Source organism: Anopheles darlingi, chromosome 2 (assembly GCF_943734745.1).
Source record: "Anopheles darlingi chromosome 2, idAnoDarlMG_H_01, whole genome shotgun sequence".
Classification (NCBI taxonomy): Eukaryota; Metazoa; Arthropoda; class Insecta; order Diptera; family Culicidae; genus Anopheles; species Anopheles darlingi.
The window spans coordinates 14,387,113-14,400,178 of NC_064874.1; the positions used below are offsets into that span (position 1 = coordinate 14,387,113).

The following is a 13,066-nucleotide window of genomic DNA, read 5'->3' on the forward strand; positions in this document are numbered from 1 at the left end:
AGCCTTACGGCACTACCATAGGAACAAATTTCGACCAAAACTCAATACAAGAAGTTATTGGAAGGCTAGAAATCCATACCAATCTTTACTCACTGTATAGCAAATGGCCTTAACAAGACAAGATGCATCGTTCATTCCCGTGTTCTTCTACAATACGGGCCATGATTTACACAGCCAATCAGTGCGCCCAGCGCTCATAATGTTTCCCCATCTTCTGCTTTATTACGGCCATGCATCAAACTCACCCATCATTTCCAGGTAATGGCAAATCCTTGCCGAACTACTTGTCCGGATGATCGAAGAGCCAGACTGGCTAATACACACCCACTAGAAAGGTGCGCTAATTTGAAGGTGTCGGCTGTGTCGGCCTTCTTTATCGGCGCCCGATTGGCATTAAGATTTTCGCTGTCTTGGCATCGATAAATCAGCTATAAACAACGCAACGCAAGAAGAAGCCGCTTCCGTTCGCCGCCGTTTGCCGTCGAGCAGATCCTGATTTATTGGTGCCCGATGCCCCACAATCGGCCACCTGATCGTGCAAACGTGAGACGCACCGGTCTTCTCGTCGTGTTGGTGTGCGCCGTTTTGCAAACAATCGTGTCCCTAGCACGGCCAGGAAGTTGCTCTGGGCCCGATCTAACTCCTTCCCTTAGCAACTGGTTGGCATTATAAATTATAATCAAAGCTAGGCTCCTCGGTTGGCGAAGATATAAATGTGCGGTGCAGGATTGCAAGCGAGGCGATATGCGAAGGAGTCTGTAAACTCGAACCATTCCCTCCCGAAATGCCGCAGAGCCGGATCTGCAACAAAGAGCTTTGGCTTTTCCGAATATGATGTGTTGCCCTGCGACGTCGGTATCATAAACACTGCTTAGAACCACAACGGGTCGTTTGGTGTGTTGCCCTTGCTTTATTGTGTTGAACGGTTCGCTGGTCATTGTTTATGAGTTTCACAGAATTAGGCACATTGACATTCATCAATGCGATAGGCCATTGCACTTGAATTCAAATTTCACGCCAGTAGCAGCTAAACTGAATCGACCGTGGAAGCATGCTACAAATGTTGATCGATTCTAATTATGTTGTTCTACTGTTCTAGTGTATACAGATTGATGTTGAAACAATTTTCGATGACATTTACATGAAAAGTTACATGCTAACCTTCTTTATAACAATGCAGAAAAATTATGGTTTTTAAAATGTTTATCGCCAGCGACTTTCATTTTGTGGTGTTGTGGAAAAAAATTGATCATTGTATTTATCCGTTTCAGTTCATCAGACGAAGACAATGATTTTCAATTATATACCACTGGCGACAGGAAACATGTAACTGCCACTTACATCTCTCGAGTTAATTTACAGATCATTTAGTAGATCATTCAAACATACGACTCGACCTTTGTAGGATATGATTAGAAAACTCAGAAATTCTAATCTAAGATATGATTAGAAAAAGCAGCATTAATCCGCAACACATCTACGAATGTGCGACGATCTCCGTTGTGATTAAAGACGCTGATTTCTTCAGACGAACCTCGAAGGAACGTGATCACCTCCATTCGCAACCATCCCGATAGAGCGCACACAAACGCGACTCGTACGAGTATTATTCATCATCATGATCCCCACAGTAGATCACGGATATGAACTGCTGTAGCGTAAGAGGGTCACATACAGAATCTGTAAGTTACAGTCCAAGAGATCTGGACTGTAAGTTACAGTCCAGACCGTCTTATGGCTCATATACCTTGCCATATGAAGAGATTGCATTCTGGCAAAAGCTGTGTAATCAACTCGCACCTGTAACGCCTGCCCCACTTTAGTAGACCGTTCAGCTAAGCTGTGATCATCCGTCTGGAAGGCACACAAACACACATCGCTAGGATATAAAATCATAAACAGTGGGGACCACGACGGCCAGTTTACGAGAACCGCGAGTGGGTTCAACATCATTGGTCCCTTTTTGAAGCAAATTATTAAAAATATAAATAGTTAACGTCCTACTGCGTTAGAAGGAGGTAGTACCGGTGCTAGGAGACCATCAAAGTGAAATCACAATATCCATTGTTTGAAACGATGTTTCTGTTGCTTCTGCTGACGCTGATCGTGGTCGCCGGATCAAGGGTTTTGGTGAAGGTCATGCGCAATCGGGCCACCGTAGCCCGATTGCAGAAACTGTTTCCAAAGTTTATGTGTGTTCCGGCCATTCCCGTTCTTGGATCAGCGTACCTCTTCAAAGACCCAACTCGGGCCGGTATCTTCAAAACATTCGTCAGATTTTGTAAGGTCTACGGACGCAATCTGATCACGCAGGGTCTCTTCAATGACCCGTCGCTCCAGATTAGCGATCCGGCAGTCATCGAGCAGGTGATGCTGGCGAAAACGATCGAGAAATCAACCTCCTATGAATTCTTGATGCCTTGGGTCGGGTCGGGATTGATTACATCAATCGGTGCAAAATGGGACCAACGCCGTAAGGTCATTACGCCGGCCTTTCATTTCAAGATGCTGGAGGACTTTCTGGTCATCATGAATCATCAGGCGGACGTGTTGATCAAGAAGCTAACGGCGCACGTTGGTGGACCAGATTTCGACATCTGCGATCACGTCACATACTGCGCACTGGACATCATCTCCGAGTCTGCCATGGGTGTAAAGCTGAACACGCAGCATAATCCACACACGGAGTATGTCGAAGCAGTTCAAGAGTAAGAACGATAAGACATTCAGGTGGACCTGCCCGAAATTCTAAACATTTTCCATTAGACTTTCAGACATCATGTTCAAGCGAATGTTCTCTCTTGCGCGAGATTATAAGTGGGTGTTTCGGCTGCAGAAGGCATCTCGTCGGCAAAATGTGCTGATGAAAGTCGTGCACGACTTTGCACAGCTTGTAATCAACGAGCGCAAAAAACAGCTGCAAAACGAACGCGAGCGTCTGTTAACGAACCAGGAGCTCGAGGAAACGGACGTCGACGGCAAGAGACGGATGACGCTACTCGATCTGCTGTTGAACGTAACCATCGATGGCAAACCGTTGTCTGATACCGACATCCGTGAGGAGGTGGATACGTTTATGTTTGCCGGATACGAAACGACAAACTTGGGCATCAGTAACGCTTGCTACCATCTGTCCCGTAATCCAGCGATCCAACAGAAGGTGTACGAGGAAATTCAGGAAATAGTTGGTCCCGATGCGGCCCGGATCGAGCTTACCAACAGTACGCTCCAGGACTTACGCTATCTGGATCTGGTTATCAAAGAGACGTTGCGCATCACCCCCTCGGTACCGATCATCGGTCGCCGATCGGCCGGTGATATGACCATCGATGGTGTTCCGGTGCCAAAGGGTATGGAGTTTGTTATTCTCATCTATGCGCTCCACAATGATCCGGAGTTCTATCCGGAACCAGAGCGTTTCGATCCGGAGAGATTCAGTGAGGAGGCACAGGCTGCCCGCCCGCCATACAGCTACATCCCTTTCAGTGTTGGTGCGCGTAACTGTATCGGTCAGCGGTATGCCATGCTCGAGATTAAAACCGTACTAGTGAAGGTGCTGGCCAACTATAGGCTGCTACCTTGCGAGGACAAGAACAGATCACTTCCCCAATCCACTATCAGGCCGCAAATATTCTATGATTCGTCAGTGAAGATTGTAAACCGTCGCTAAACTGCCCCGTAGTGATGCTTATCAATTCGTTCCACCTCTATGAGTTGACTGTATCGACTGTATGAGTTGTCGAAATCAATCTACCTCCCTCCTGTTCTTAACTCCTTTCTCCAGCAATTGATTGGCATTATAAAAATTAATCAAAGCAAGTCTCCCTGGTAGATCATTTTTGCGACGTATTGTTGCGACCTATTACGTTTACCGTAAACTGTTCCTCGAATTAATATTATTTCAAATAGCAATAGATACAATAAATTGAACGAAAATGAAGCCAAGAGATGCCGTGGACATACTATTAGGTCAATGAACCCACGCGATATCTTTTTTTATTTCATTTTGGAGTGGAGGAGAACAAAAGTTATTTGAAAATAATTATATTTTTCGTCGTATTTTACAAAATCGACTATATTATATATTGCATTGACAGGGTATCCCTGACGAAAGACATGTTCAAATAACCACATGGTTTTAGTTCCTGGAAGGTTGATTTTCACCTTGTGGTTTTTTTGTGTATAATAATAGCTTCGCTTAAATTGTTAGTAGATTTTCTTCACCCATCGTAAACGCAGACCATCGTATAGCTCATATACCTTAGCATATGAAGAGATTGCATTCAGGCAAAAGCTGTGTAATCAACTCGCACCTGTAACGCCTACACCGCTCTCGTAGAACATATTCAGCTAAGCCGTGATCATCCTCCTGGAAGGCAAACACACGCGTTTCGCTAGAATATATCACCATGAACAGTGGGGACCGTGACAGTCATTTTACGAAAACCGCGAGTGGCTTCAACATCATCGGTCCCTTTCTGAAGCAAATGGTTAAAAACAGAAATAGTGAACGTATTACTGCGTTAGAAGGAATTAGTGCCGATGCTAAGAGACCATCAAAGTGATATCCTAATATTCAGTGTTGGAAACAATGTTTCTGCTGCTTCTCCTGACACTGATCGTGCTCGCCGGATCATGGATTTTGGTAACGGTCTTACGCAATCGAGCCACCGTAGCCCGATTGCAGAAACTGTTTCCTCAGTTTGTGTGTATCCCGTCAGTTCCTATTCTTGGATCAGCGTACCTCTTCAAAGATCCATCTCCGGCCGGTATTTTCAACTCCATTAACGGCTGGCATCAGGTCTACGGGCGCAACCTAGTCGCACAGGTTCTGTTCAATAGTCCTATGTTCCACATTAACGATCCGGCAGCCATCGAGCAGGTGATGCAGGCGAACACGATTGAGAAATCAACCTCCTACGAATTCATGATGCCTTGGCTAGGGTCGGGATTGGTGGTATCAACCGGTGCAAAATGGGCTCAACGTCGAAAGGTCATTACGCCGGCCTTTCATTTCAAGATTCTGGAGGACTTTCTGGTCATCATGAATCATCAGGCGGACGTGTTGATCAAGAAGCTAACGACGCACGTTGCTGGACCAGATTTCGACATTTACGAGCACGTCACATACTGCGCACTGGATATCATCTCCGAGTCTGCCATGGGTGTAAAGTTAAACACGCAGCATAATCCGCACACGGAGTATGTCGAAGCAGTTAAAGAGTAAGAACGATAAGATATACATATGGACCTGCCCGAAGTTCTAAACATTTTCCATCAGGCTTTCAGACATCATGTTCAAGCGAATGTTCTCTCTTGGGCGAGAGTACAAGTGGGTGTTTCGGTTCCAGAAAGCATCGCGTCGGCAGGACGAGCTGGTGAAGGTCGTGCACGACTTTGCACACCGCGTGATCAGCGAGCGCAAGAACCAGCTGCAAGACGAACGCGAGCGTCAACTGACGGACCAGAAGCTCGAGGAAATGGACGTCTATGGCAAGAGGCGAATGACGCTACTCGATCTGCTGTTGAACGTAACCATCGATGGCAAGCCGTTGTCTGATACCGACATCCGTGAGGAGGTGGATACGTTCATGGCTGCTGGACACGATACGACGACCTCGTGCATCAGCTTCGCTTGCTACCATCTCTCCCGTAATCCAGCAATCCAGCAGAGGGTGTACGAGGAAATTCAGGAAATAGTTGGTCCCGATGCCGCCCGAATCGAGCTTACCAACAGTACGCTCCAGGACTTACGCTATCTGGATCTGGTTATCAAGGAGACGTTGCGCATCACCCCCTCGGTACCGATCATCGGTCGCCGATCGGCCGGTGATATGACCATCGATGGTGTTCCGGTGCCAAAGGGTATGGAGTTTGTTATTCTCATCTATGCGCTCCACAATGATCCGGAGTTCTATCCGGAACCAGAGCGTTTCGATCCGGAGAGATTCAGTGAGGAGGCACAGGCTGCCCGCCCCCCATACAGCTACATCCCTTTTAGTGTTGGTGCGCGTAACTGTATCGGTCAGCGGTATGCTATGCTCGAGATTAAAACCGTACTAGTGAAGGTGCTGGCCAACTATAGGCTGCTACCTTGCGAGGACCGGAACAGAGCATGTCTCCAATCCACTATCACGCTGAAAACAGTCAATGGTACATTCTTGAAGATTGTAAACCGTCACTAAACCGCCCCGTAGCAATGCTTATCAATTCGTTCCGACAGTTGAGTTGCCGAAACTAATACAAATCTCTGCGGTGGTCCTTCCTTCAGTAATAGGTTGGCATTATGAATATTAATCAAACCTAGACTCCCAGGTTGATGCAGATGCATCTTTGCGATAGCACGGTAGCAAATATAACGGAATGCACAACTCTGCGCCAGGCAGTTGTAATAATATTTCTCAGTAAAGAACTACGCTGGTACAAAATTCAACACATTTTGTTTAGAAATTTTCTAACCTGTGAAAGTTGATATCGTGACCGCGAAACTTTAGGTAACGTCTCGCCTGTGATTTATAATTTCGACGAACGAATTCATGTTGCTGTTCTGTGGCCACGTAAGACCTGCATGTAAAGTGCCATAGTGAAAAGGAATATCTTGTAGGAGTTCTAGTGAGCCACAAGAGTTTGATTTGAATCCGACCGTACAATAACTAGGAATCTATGGGCCCTATTGCGAGTGTCTTGTCTTGCAAACGAGACTGCCTTACTACTGCTGAAAAAACTTAGCAGTCTTGTTGAGCTCTTATGAATGAACTTGTGATTTTTTACAGCCTGATTTCAAAACAAATACTAATACTACTAAATTATTCACCAACACCACCAAAACCAAATATCTTTCGGTCCAATGGCAACGCGACTTTCAGTCTCGTTTTCAAGACTCAGAGTCTGGTAGGTTTTGGCACCAGACTCTGAGTCTTGAAAACGAGACTGAAAATGGTATATTTTTTCGGCTTGGTCGTAGTTACCATTGGAGCGAAAGATGATGGTTTTTAGTGGTGTTGGTGAATAATTTAGTAGTATTAGTATTTGTTTTGAAATCAGGCTGTAAAAAATCACAAGTTCATTCATAAGAGCTCAACAAGACTGCTAAGTTTTTTCAGCAGTAGTAAGGCAGTCTCGTTTGCAAGACAAGACACTCGCAATAGGGCCCTATAGCTTGTTCTTGCGTTAGCCTTATTCAGTCAGGAATTTACTACGAGAGATTGCCAGGGCAACCATAAGAAAAATATAATGGTTGGAAATTTAGCTGAAGTGAGAAAGGCATATGGTAATAACTGTTTTCGTTATATATGCACGATGTAAAGGTTATTCATTTGAAGAGGTGCTGTTATCAAAAGTAATGATTTTAACTAAAATTATGTTTTCAAGTATTCGCAAGTTCCTAGGCCCTAGAATGGTTCTTACACATTCTCCTTGGTGTCTTCTACGTACAAACATAGAGTGGTTTTTATCTAGATTTCACTTGATTTGTTTAATGCCTGGTTACATCACTGGTGACACAAAACAAGCAACTTCCACTGGCATCTATCGCTTTAATGTTTAGGTCAAAGAGGTTGCGATGATTCAACATTCCCAAGCTTATTAATAGAGCACCATGCCGTCGTCGAATTGCTATGGGAGAATCACTATCAGTATGGCCTTAATTCGCACATTTATGAATGTGAATGAAAGGACCGATCCCCCGAAAACCTACGCCTCGGTTTGTAGACGCACACTGTCGTATGCTCGTGTATTTTACCATATGATGTGATCCAGCCGTAAACTGCGTAAGCGTTCAACATAACTGCTGCTAAGTCGCGACCATCCGCCTAGAACGCACACAAACGCGACTCGTACGAGTATATCATCATGTACCGCGGGGACCACGAGGCCAGTTTCCGAGAACCGCGAGTGGCTTCAACATCGCCAATGCGTGGTCGCGTTTTGAATCGAATTTATAGAGGGAGAGAGCCAGAGTGATCGACGGTATCATTGTGTTAGAAGGAGATAGTGCCGGTGCGAAGTGACCTTGAGAGTGAAGCGACGCTCCGCTTCAAGAATAACAACCACACCCTACAGCAAGTGTTTGAAACAATGTTTCTGCTGCTTCTTCTAACACTGATCGTGCTCGCCGGATCATGGATTTTGGTAACGGTCTTACGCAATCGAGCCACCGTAGCCCGATTGCAGAAACTGTTTCCAAAGTTTGTGTGTGTTCCTTCGGTTCCCATTCTTGGATCAGCGTACCTCTTCAAAGACCCAACTGCTGCCGGTATCTTCAAAACCTTCGTCGGATTGCATCAGGCCTACGGGCGCAATCTGATCACGCAGGGTCTCTTCAATGACCCGTCGTTCCAGATTAGCGATCCAGCAGTCATCGAGCAGGTGATGCAGGCGAAAACGATCGAGAAGACGATCATATACGATTTCATGATGCCTTGGCTAGGGTCGGGATTGGTGGTATCAACCGGTGCAAAATGGACCCAACGTCGAAAGGTCATTACGCCGACTTTTCATTTCAAGATTCTGGAGGACTTTCTCATCATCATGAATCACCAGACAGACGTGTTGATCGAGAAGCTAAAGGCACACGTTGGTGGACCAGATTTCGATATTTACGAGCACGTCACATACTGCGCACTGGATATCATTTCCGAGTCTGCCATGGGTGTAAAGTTGAACGCGCAGCATAATCCACACACGGAGTATGTCGAAGCAGTTAAAGAGTAAGCATGACTAGGCTATCCGATGGACCTACAGGTACAGGGATTCAAACAGCTTCTTCAGAATTTCAGATATCATTTTCAAGCGTCTGTTCTCTCTTGGGCGAGAGTACAAGTGGGTGTTCCGGTTCCAGAAAGCATCGCGTCGGCAGGACGAGCTGGTGAAGGTCGTGCACGACTTTGCACACCGCGTGATCAGCGAGCGCAAGAACCAGCTGCAAGACGAACGCGAGCGTCAACTGACGGACCAGAAGCTCGAGGAAATAGACGTCTATGGCAAAAGACGAATGACGCTACTCGATCTGCTGTTGAACGTAACTATCGATGGCAAACCGTTGTCTGATAGTGACATCCGCGAGGAGGTGGATACGTTCATGTTTGCTGGACACGATACGACGACCTCGTGCATCAGCTTCGCTTGCTACCATCTCTCCCGTAATCCAGCGATCCAGCAGAAGGTGTACGAGGAAATTCAGGAAATAGTTGGTCCCGATGCGGCCCGGATCGAGCTTACCAACAGTACGCTCCAGGACTTACGCTATCTGGATCTGGTTATCAAGGAGACGTTGCGCATAAACCCATCGGTACCGATTTTCGGTCGCCGATCGGCCGGTGATATGACCATCGATGGTGTCCCGGTGCCAAAGGGTATGGAATTTGGCGTTCTAATCTATGCGCTCCACAATGATCCGGAGTTGTATCCGGAACCAGAGCGTTTCGATCCGGAGAGATTCAGTGAGGAGGCACAGGCTGCCCGCCCCCCATACAGCTACATCCCTTTTAGTGTTGGTGCACGTAACTGTATCGGTCAGCGGTATGCCATGCTCGAGATAAAAACCATGCTGGTGAAGGTGCTGGCCAACTTTAGACTACTACCATGCGAGGACCAGAACCGGCTTCTTATCAAAACCGATATGACGCTGAAACCGGTCAATGGTGCGTTCGTGAAGATTGTAAACCGTCACTAAACCGTCTAGTAGAAGTACTTAACGTTCCAATTGTATGAGCCAAAACCAATCCACATCTCTCCTATGTCGTGTATCTGCGGTTTCGTGGCGATAAGGAACACTGCCTCATGTTAGTTCTACATACACTGTTCAATTAATTCATGGTCTCTGTTAACAGTTACATGAATAAATATACGAAAGTAATGAATCAATAGAAAAAACATCCACTCCGACTCCACGCGTCCATTGATATCCCATAAGTAGCGTGATGCTCTAACGGACAACTCGTCAAAGATAACAGAAGTGTATTGTGATGTGACGGTAAATGGTCCTAATCAGTGTTTTTATTGAGGAATTTAAAAAGTCCATTGTACCTAAGGTCCAACTTGATTAAATGAAACGCAACAGCTTACCTATCGCCGGGTGCTACTGACCATGCCCTCAATGTTATCCCAAATCGTGAACCAAATAGATTAAACATTCGGTGGAAAGTAATCCAGGGCTCAGTTGCTGATAACCCCGCCTTCTTCCAGCGATCCGTGTAGCAAGAACGGTCAAAAATAGCGTCAACGCCACTGATGATACTGGTGCGGCAATGCAACAGTTGGTCTTAAGAGGCCTCGGGGTAAAGACGCTCTGATTGCACTCGAAATGCTGTTCCTCCAGTCGGTGCTAGTGCTCGGGCTAGCTGTTCTGATACTCGTCTCTCTAAGGGTGTTTAGGAATCGTGTCCGAGTGGCCAGGCTTCTAAAGCGTTTGCCTGCATTCAAACCACTGCCTGCGATACCGCTGCTGGGAAGCGCCCTTTTGTTCAAGGACACCTCTCCAGATGGTGTGCTGCGTACGCTGGTGGACTGCCACCGGCGGTACGGCAAAAATCTGTTGCTGCAGGTCCTTTGTAACGAGTACAAGCTGTTGGTCAGCGAGCCCCGCGTGGTCGAGCAGGTAATTCAGGCGAAAACCATCCAGAAGGCACCGTTCTACGCATTCCTGAAGCCATGGCTAGGCATGAGCACCGTGGTGTCGAGTGGGCAACAGTGGAGCAACAGACGAAAGTTGATTAATCCGGCGTTCCACTACAAAATGCTAGAAGACTTCCTGGACGTTATGGTGGCGCAATCGGATGTGCTGGTCACGAAGCTGGCGGCCCACGTCGGTGGTGACGATTTCGATGTCTATCTGCCGCTGCGATACTGCGCAATGGACATTATCTGTGAGACGGCGATGGGCATCCAGTTGCACTGTCAATCGAATCCGACCGGACAGATCATTAGCGCTACGGAAGAGTGAGTATGCACACATCCCCCTCGATTACATCTTAGAAAGTTGACACTGACTGCCTGATTGCCGCATCCTTGCAGGATAATCGACCTCGTGCACAAACGAGTGTTCGATCCGGTACGCGGCCATACGTGGGTCTATCCGTTTACGCATGCAGGACATCGGACGAGAAAAACGGTGGAGGTGTTGCATAACTTCACCAACTCCGTCATACGCGAGCGTCGCCAGTATCTTCTCGATCTAGCTAGGCAACATGACGGTGAAGGAGAAAAACCAGTACACAAAATGACCTTCCTGGACCTGCTGTTGGAAACGCAAATCGATGGCAAGCCACTGCCGGAGGATGATATTCGGGGCGAAGTGAGCACATTCATGTTTGCCGGCCACGAAACGACCACTTCCTGTCTTAGCTTTGTGCTCTACTACCTGTCGCGGTATCCAGAGGTTCAGCAAAAGGTGTACGATGAAATCAAGACGATTCACAGCGAGGTGGGCGATCTGCGGAATGCCCGGTTGACTTATGCCTCCTCGCAGGAGCTCCGGTACTTGGAGATGGTAATCAAGGAAACACTGCGCCTGAATCCTTCGGCACCGATGGTTGGCAGAAGCTCGTGTGGCGATATGGTTATTGATGGTGTCACGATACCGGCTGGTACGGAGGTAATGCTTCAAATCTATGTCATGCAGACCGATCCGGATAATTTCCCCGAACCGGACAAGTTCATTCCGGAGCGTTTCGCCGAAAGCGCAAGTGACGATATCGGATTCGGCCGCATGATACCGTACAGCTTCATACCGTTCAGTGCTGGCAGTCGGTCCTGTATTGGCCAGCGCTATGCGATGCTGGAAATGAAAACGATTTTGGTGAAGCTACTAACCCATTACCGCGTGCTGGCCAGCTCAGCAAAGCAGGAGCTACGGGTGAAAGCTGACCTAACGCTGAAACCCTACGGTGGGGCCTTCATTAAACTAGTTGAAAGATTCAATTGAGTAAAATCTACAGTGCAGATATCCACTAAAATAGAAAAACCGGAAATAAAGCGTAAGCAATGCATGGTCTATCGCGTGAACAAAATGATGGTGTACAGCCATTCCATCAGTTTTACGGGCGGAATCAAATACAGGCAGACAAAACCATATGCTACACGGGATGCTGCTTCGTGCCTGTGCGTGATGGTCAATTTCGGTGCCATGGTAATCACCGCCGTATGTACATCAAGTGCAGACATATCGTTATGTTTCGGTGTCTCCTTGAAATAGCCCCAATATCGTACAACCGCAAGATATACCATCCGTGGTCATGCACGCATGTAGCCACCATGGCGCGTATGGATAACCAAATTCGGTCCTATGATGAGGACGTTTGTTTAATTGATATCTTGGCCATCTTGGCTTTATGATCCATCTGTTTGTATCGAGATTTTTTGGGCGTTTGCTGTTTGCTTGAGGCGACGAACGTTGTAGCAGAGATGCAGAAAAAATCATAAAATTGTTGATTAAAAATTCAAATTTGTTTGAACATCTTATGAAGTGGGTAGCGGCCGGTTTAGTACCTACGCTTACGCCAATGCATGGACATAAAAAGATTCGCCAGATGGACATTTTCTAAATATGATAAATTTAGTCTAGTTCAACATATTTGTCATGCACTACATTTACTAGAAGAAAACACAATCGCTGCATAGGATCCGAGCGTGCGAAGTAAAATGAAACCGTCCTTCCTCGGTCCCTCTAACGGACAAATCAAGGCACAACGGTATCGCATTACATTCAATCTTTCTTTTATTCTCCCCTCTTATCCCTACGGGTTCATAGTCAACGCGTGAACGCACCAAACGGCTCGATGTTCCAAAGTGGGACAACCAGCCAAAACGGCAGCATCCTTGACACACTTTTCTTAAGTAACATGCTTCGTACGTCCTCCCCTTGGTCAAGTGCAGTTGCGAAGGAGACCAAAATTAAAATATTGGCCGTTTAGTATTTCGGCTCATCCCTAGGCAGCAATAGTAAATAATACCCAGCAAGACATTGCGCTGACGATCTGTCCGCGCGTGCCCGCAGAATTGGGCCAAAAATCAATAACACTTTCAGTTCCAGCTCCATTCGGACACCAAACAGCATCCCATTTCTTTC

General features: G+C 46.7%; 4 protein-coding genes across 5 annotated transcripts; all 4 read left to right on the forward strand.

Annotated features, from left to right (window-relative positions):
• The first annotated feature begins 2,076 nt into the window (after nt 1–2,076).
• LOC125950883 (probable cytochrome P450 4d14) lies at nt 2,077–3,670 on the forward strand. The gene is made up of 2 exons (XM_049679265.1): nt 2,077–2,708; nt 2,767–3,670. Exons 1-2 carry the CDS (start codon nt 2,077–2,079, stop codon nt 3,668–3,670), a joined length of 1,536 nt encoding a protein of 511 aa, XP_049535222.1.
• Nucleotides 2,307–9,849, forward strand: LOC125950881 (cytochrome P450 4d2-like). 2 transcript variants are annotated; one of them, XM_049679263.1, is made up of 3 exons: nt 2,307–2,367; nt 8,368–8,708; nt 8,770–9,849. In XM_049679263.1, the coding sequence occupies exons 2-3, from the start codon at nt 8,371–8,373 to the stop codon at nt 9,671–9,673; spliced, it is 1,242 nt and encodes a 413-aa protein (XP_049535220.1). In that variant the 5' UTR covers nt 2,307–2,367; nt 8,368–8,370; the 3' UTR covers nt 9,674–9,849. The 2 variants fall into 2 exon arrangements, with proteins under 2 accessions (XP_049535220.1, XP_049535219.1); XM_049679262.1 differs by lacking the exon at nt 2,307–2,367 and having other exon boundaries at nt 7,890–8,708; nt 8,770–9,845.
• Nucleotides 4,886–6,185, forward strand: LOC125950889 (cytochrome P450 4d2-like). The gene is made up of 2 exons (XM_049679270.1): nt 4,886–5,223; nt 5,282–6,185. The coding sequence occupies exons 1-2, from the start codon at nt 4,886–4,888 to the stop codon at nt 6,183–6,185; spliced, it is 1,242 nt and encodes a 413-aa protein (XP_049535227.1).
• A 151-nt stretch (nt 9,850–10,000) lies between the features above and the next one.
• LOC125950880 (cytochrome P450 4d2-like) lies at nt 10,001–11,961 on the forward strand. Its single transcript, XM_049679261.1, has 2 exons — nt 10,001–10,938; nt 11,014–11,961. The coding sequence occupies exons 1-2, from the start codon at nt 10,304–10,306 to the stop codon at nt 11,921–11,923; spliced, it is 1,545 nt and encodes a 514-aa protein (XP_049535218.1). The 5' UTR covers nt 10,001–10,303; the 3' UTR covers nt 11,924–11,961.
• Nucleotides 11,962–13,066: the final 1,105 nt, after the last annotated feature.

What these genes read in the sequence shown, in the direction of transcription:
- LOC125950883 (XM_049679265.1), top strand. Translation starts at nt 2,077, where the DNA reads ATGTTTCTGTTGCTTCTGCTGACGCTGATCGTGGTCGCCGGATCAAGG. An exon ending in TATGTCGAAGCAGTTCAAGA is followed by an intron (nt 2,709 to 2,766) that starts GTAAGAACGATA and finishes ATTTTCCATTAG; the next exon opens with ACTTTCAGACATCATGTTCA.
- LOC125950889 (XM_049679270.1), top strand. Translation starts at nt 4,886, where the DNA reads ATGCAGGCGAACACGATTGAGAAATCAACCTCCTACGAATTCATGATG. An exon ending in TATGTCGAAGCAGTTAAAGA is followed by an intron (nt 5,224 to 5,281) that starts GTAAGAACGATA and finishes ATTTTCCATCAG; the next exon opens with GCTTTCAGACATCATGTTCA.
- LOC125950881 (XM_049679262.1), top strand. Translation starts at nt 8,077, where the DNA reads ATGTTTCTGCTGCTTCTTCTAACACTGATCGTGCTCGCCGGATCATGG. An exon ending in TATGTCGAAGCAGTTAAAGA is followed by an intron (nt 8,709 to 8,769) that starts GTAAGCATGACT and finishes CAGCTTCTTCAG; the next exon opens with AATTTCAGATATCATTTTCA.
- LOC125950880 (XM_049679261.1), top strand. Translation starts at nt 10,304, where the DNA reads ATGCTGTTCCTCCAGTCGGTGCTAGTGCTCGGGCTAGCTGTTCTGATA. An exon ending in ATCATTAGCGCTACGGAAGA is followed by an intron (nt 10,939 to 11,013) that starts GTGAGTATGCAC and finishes GCATCCTTGCAG; the next exon opens with GATAATCGACCTCGTGCACA.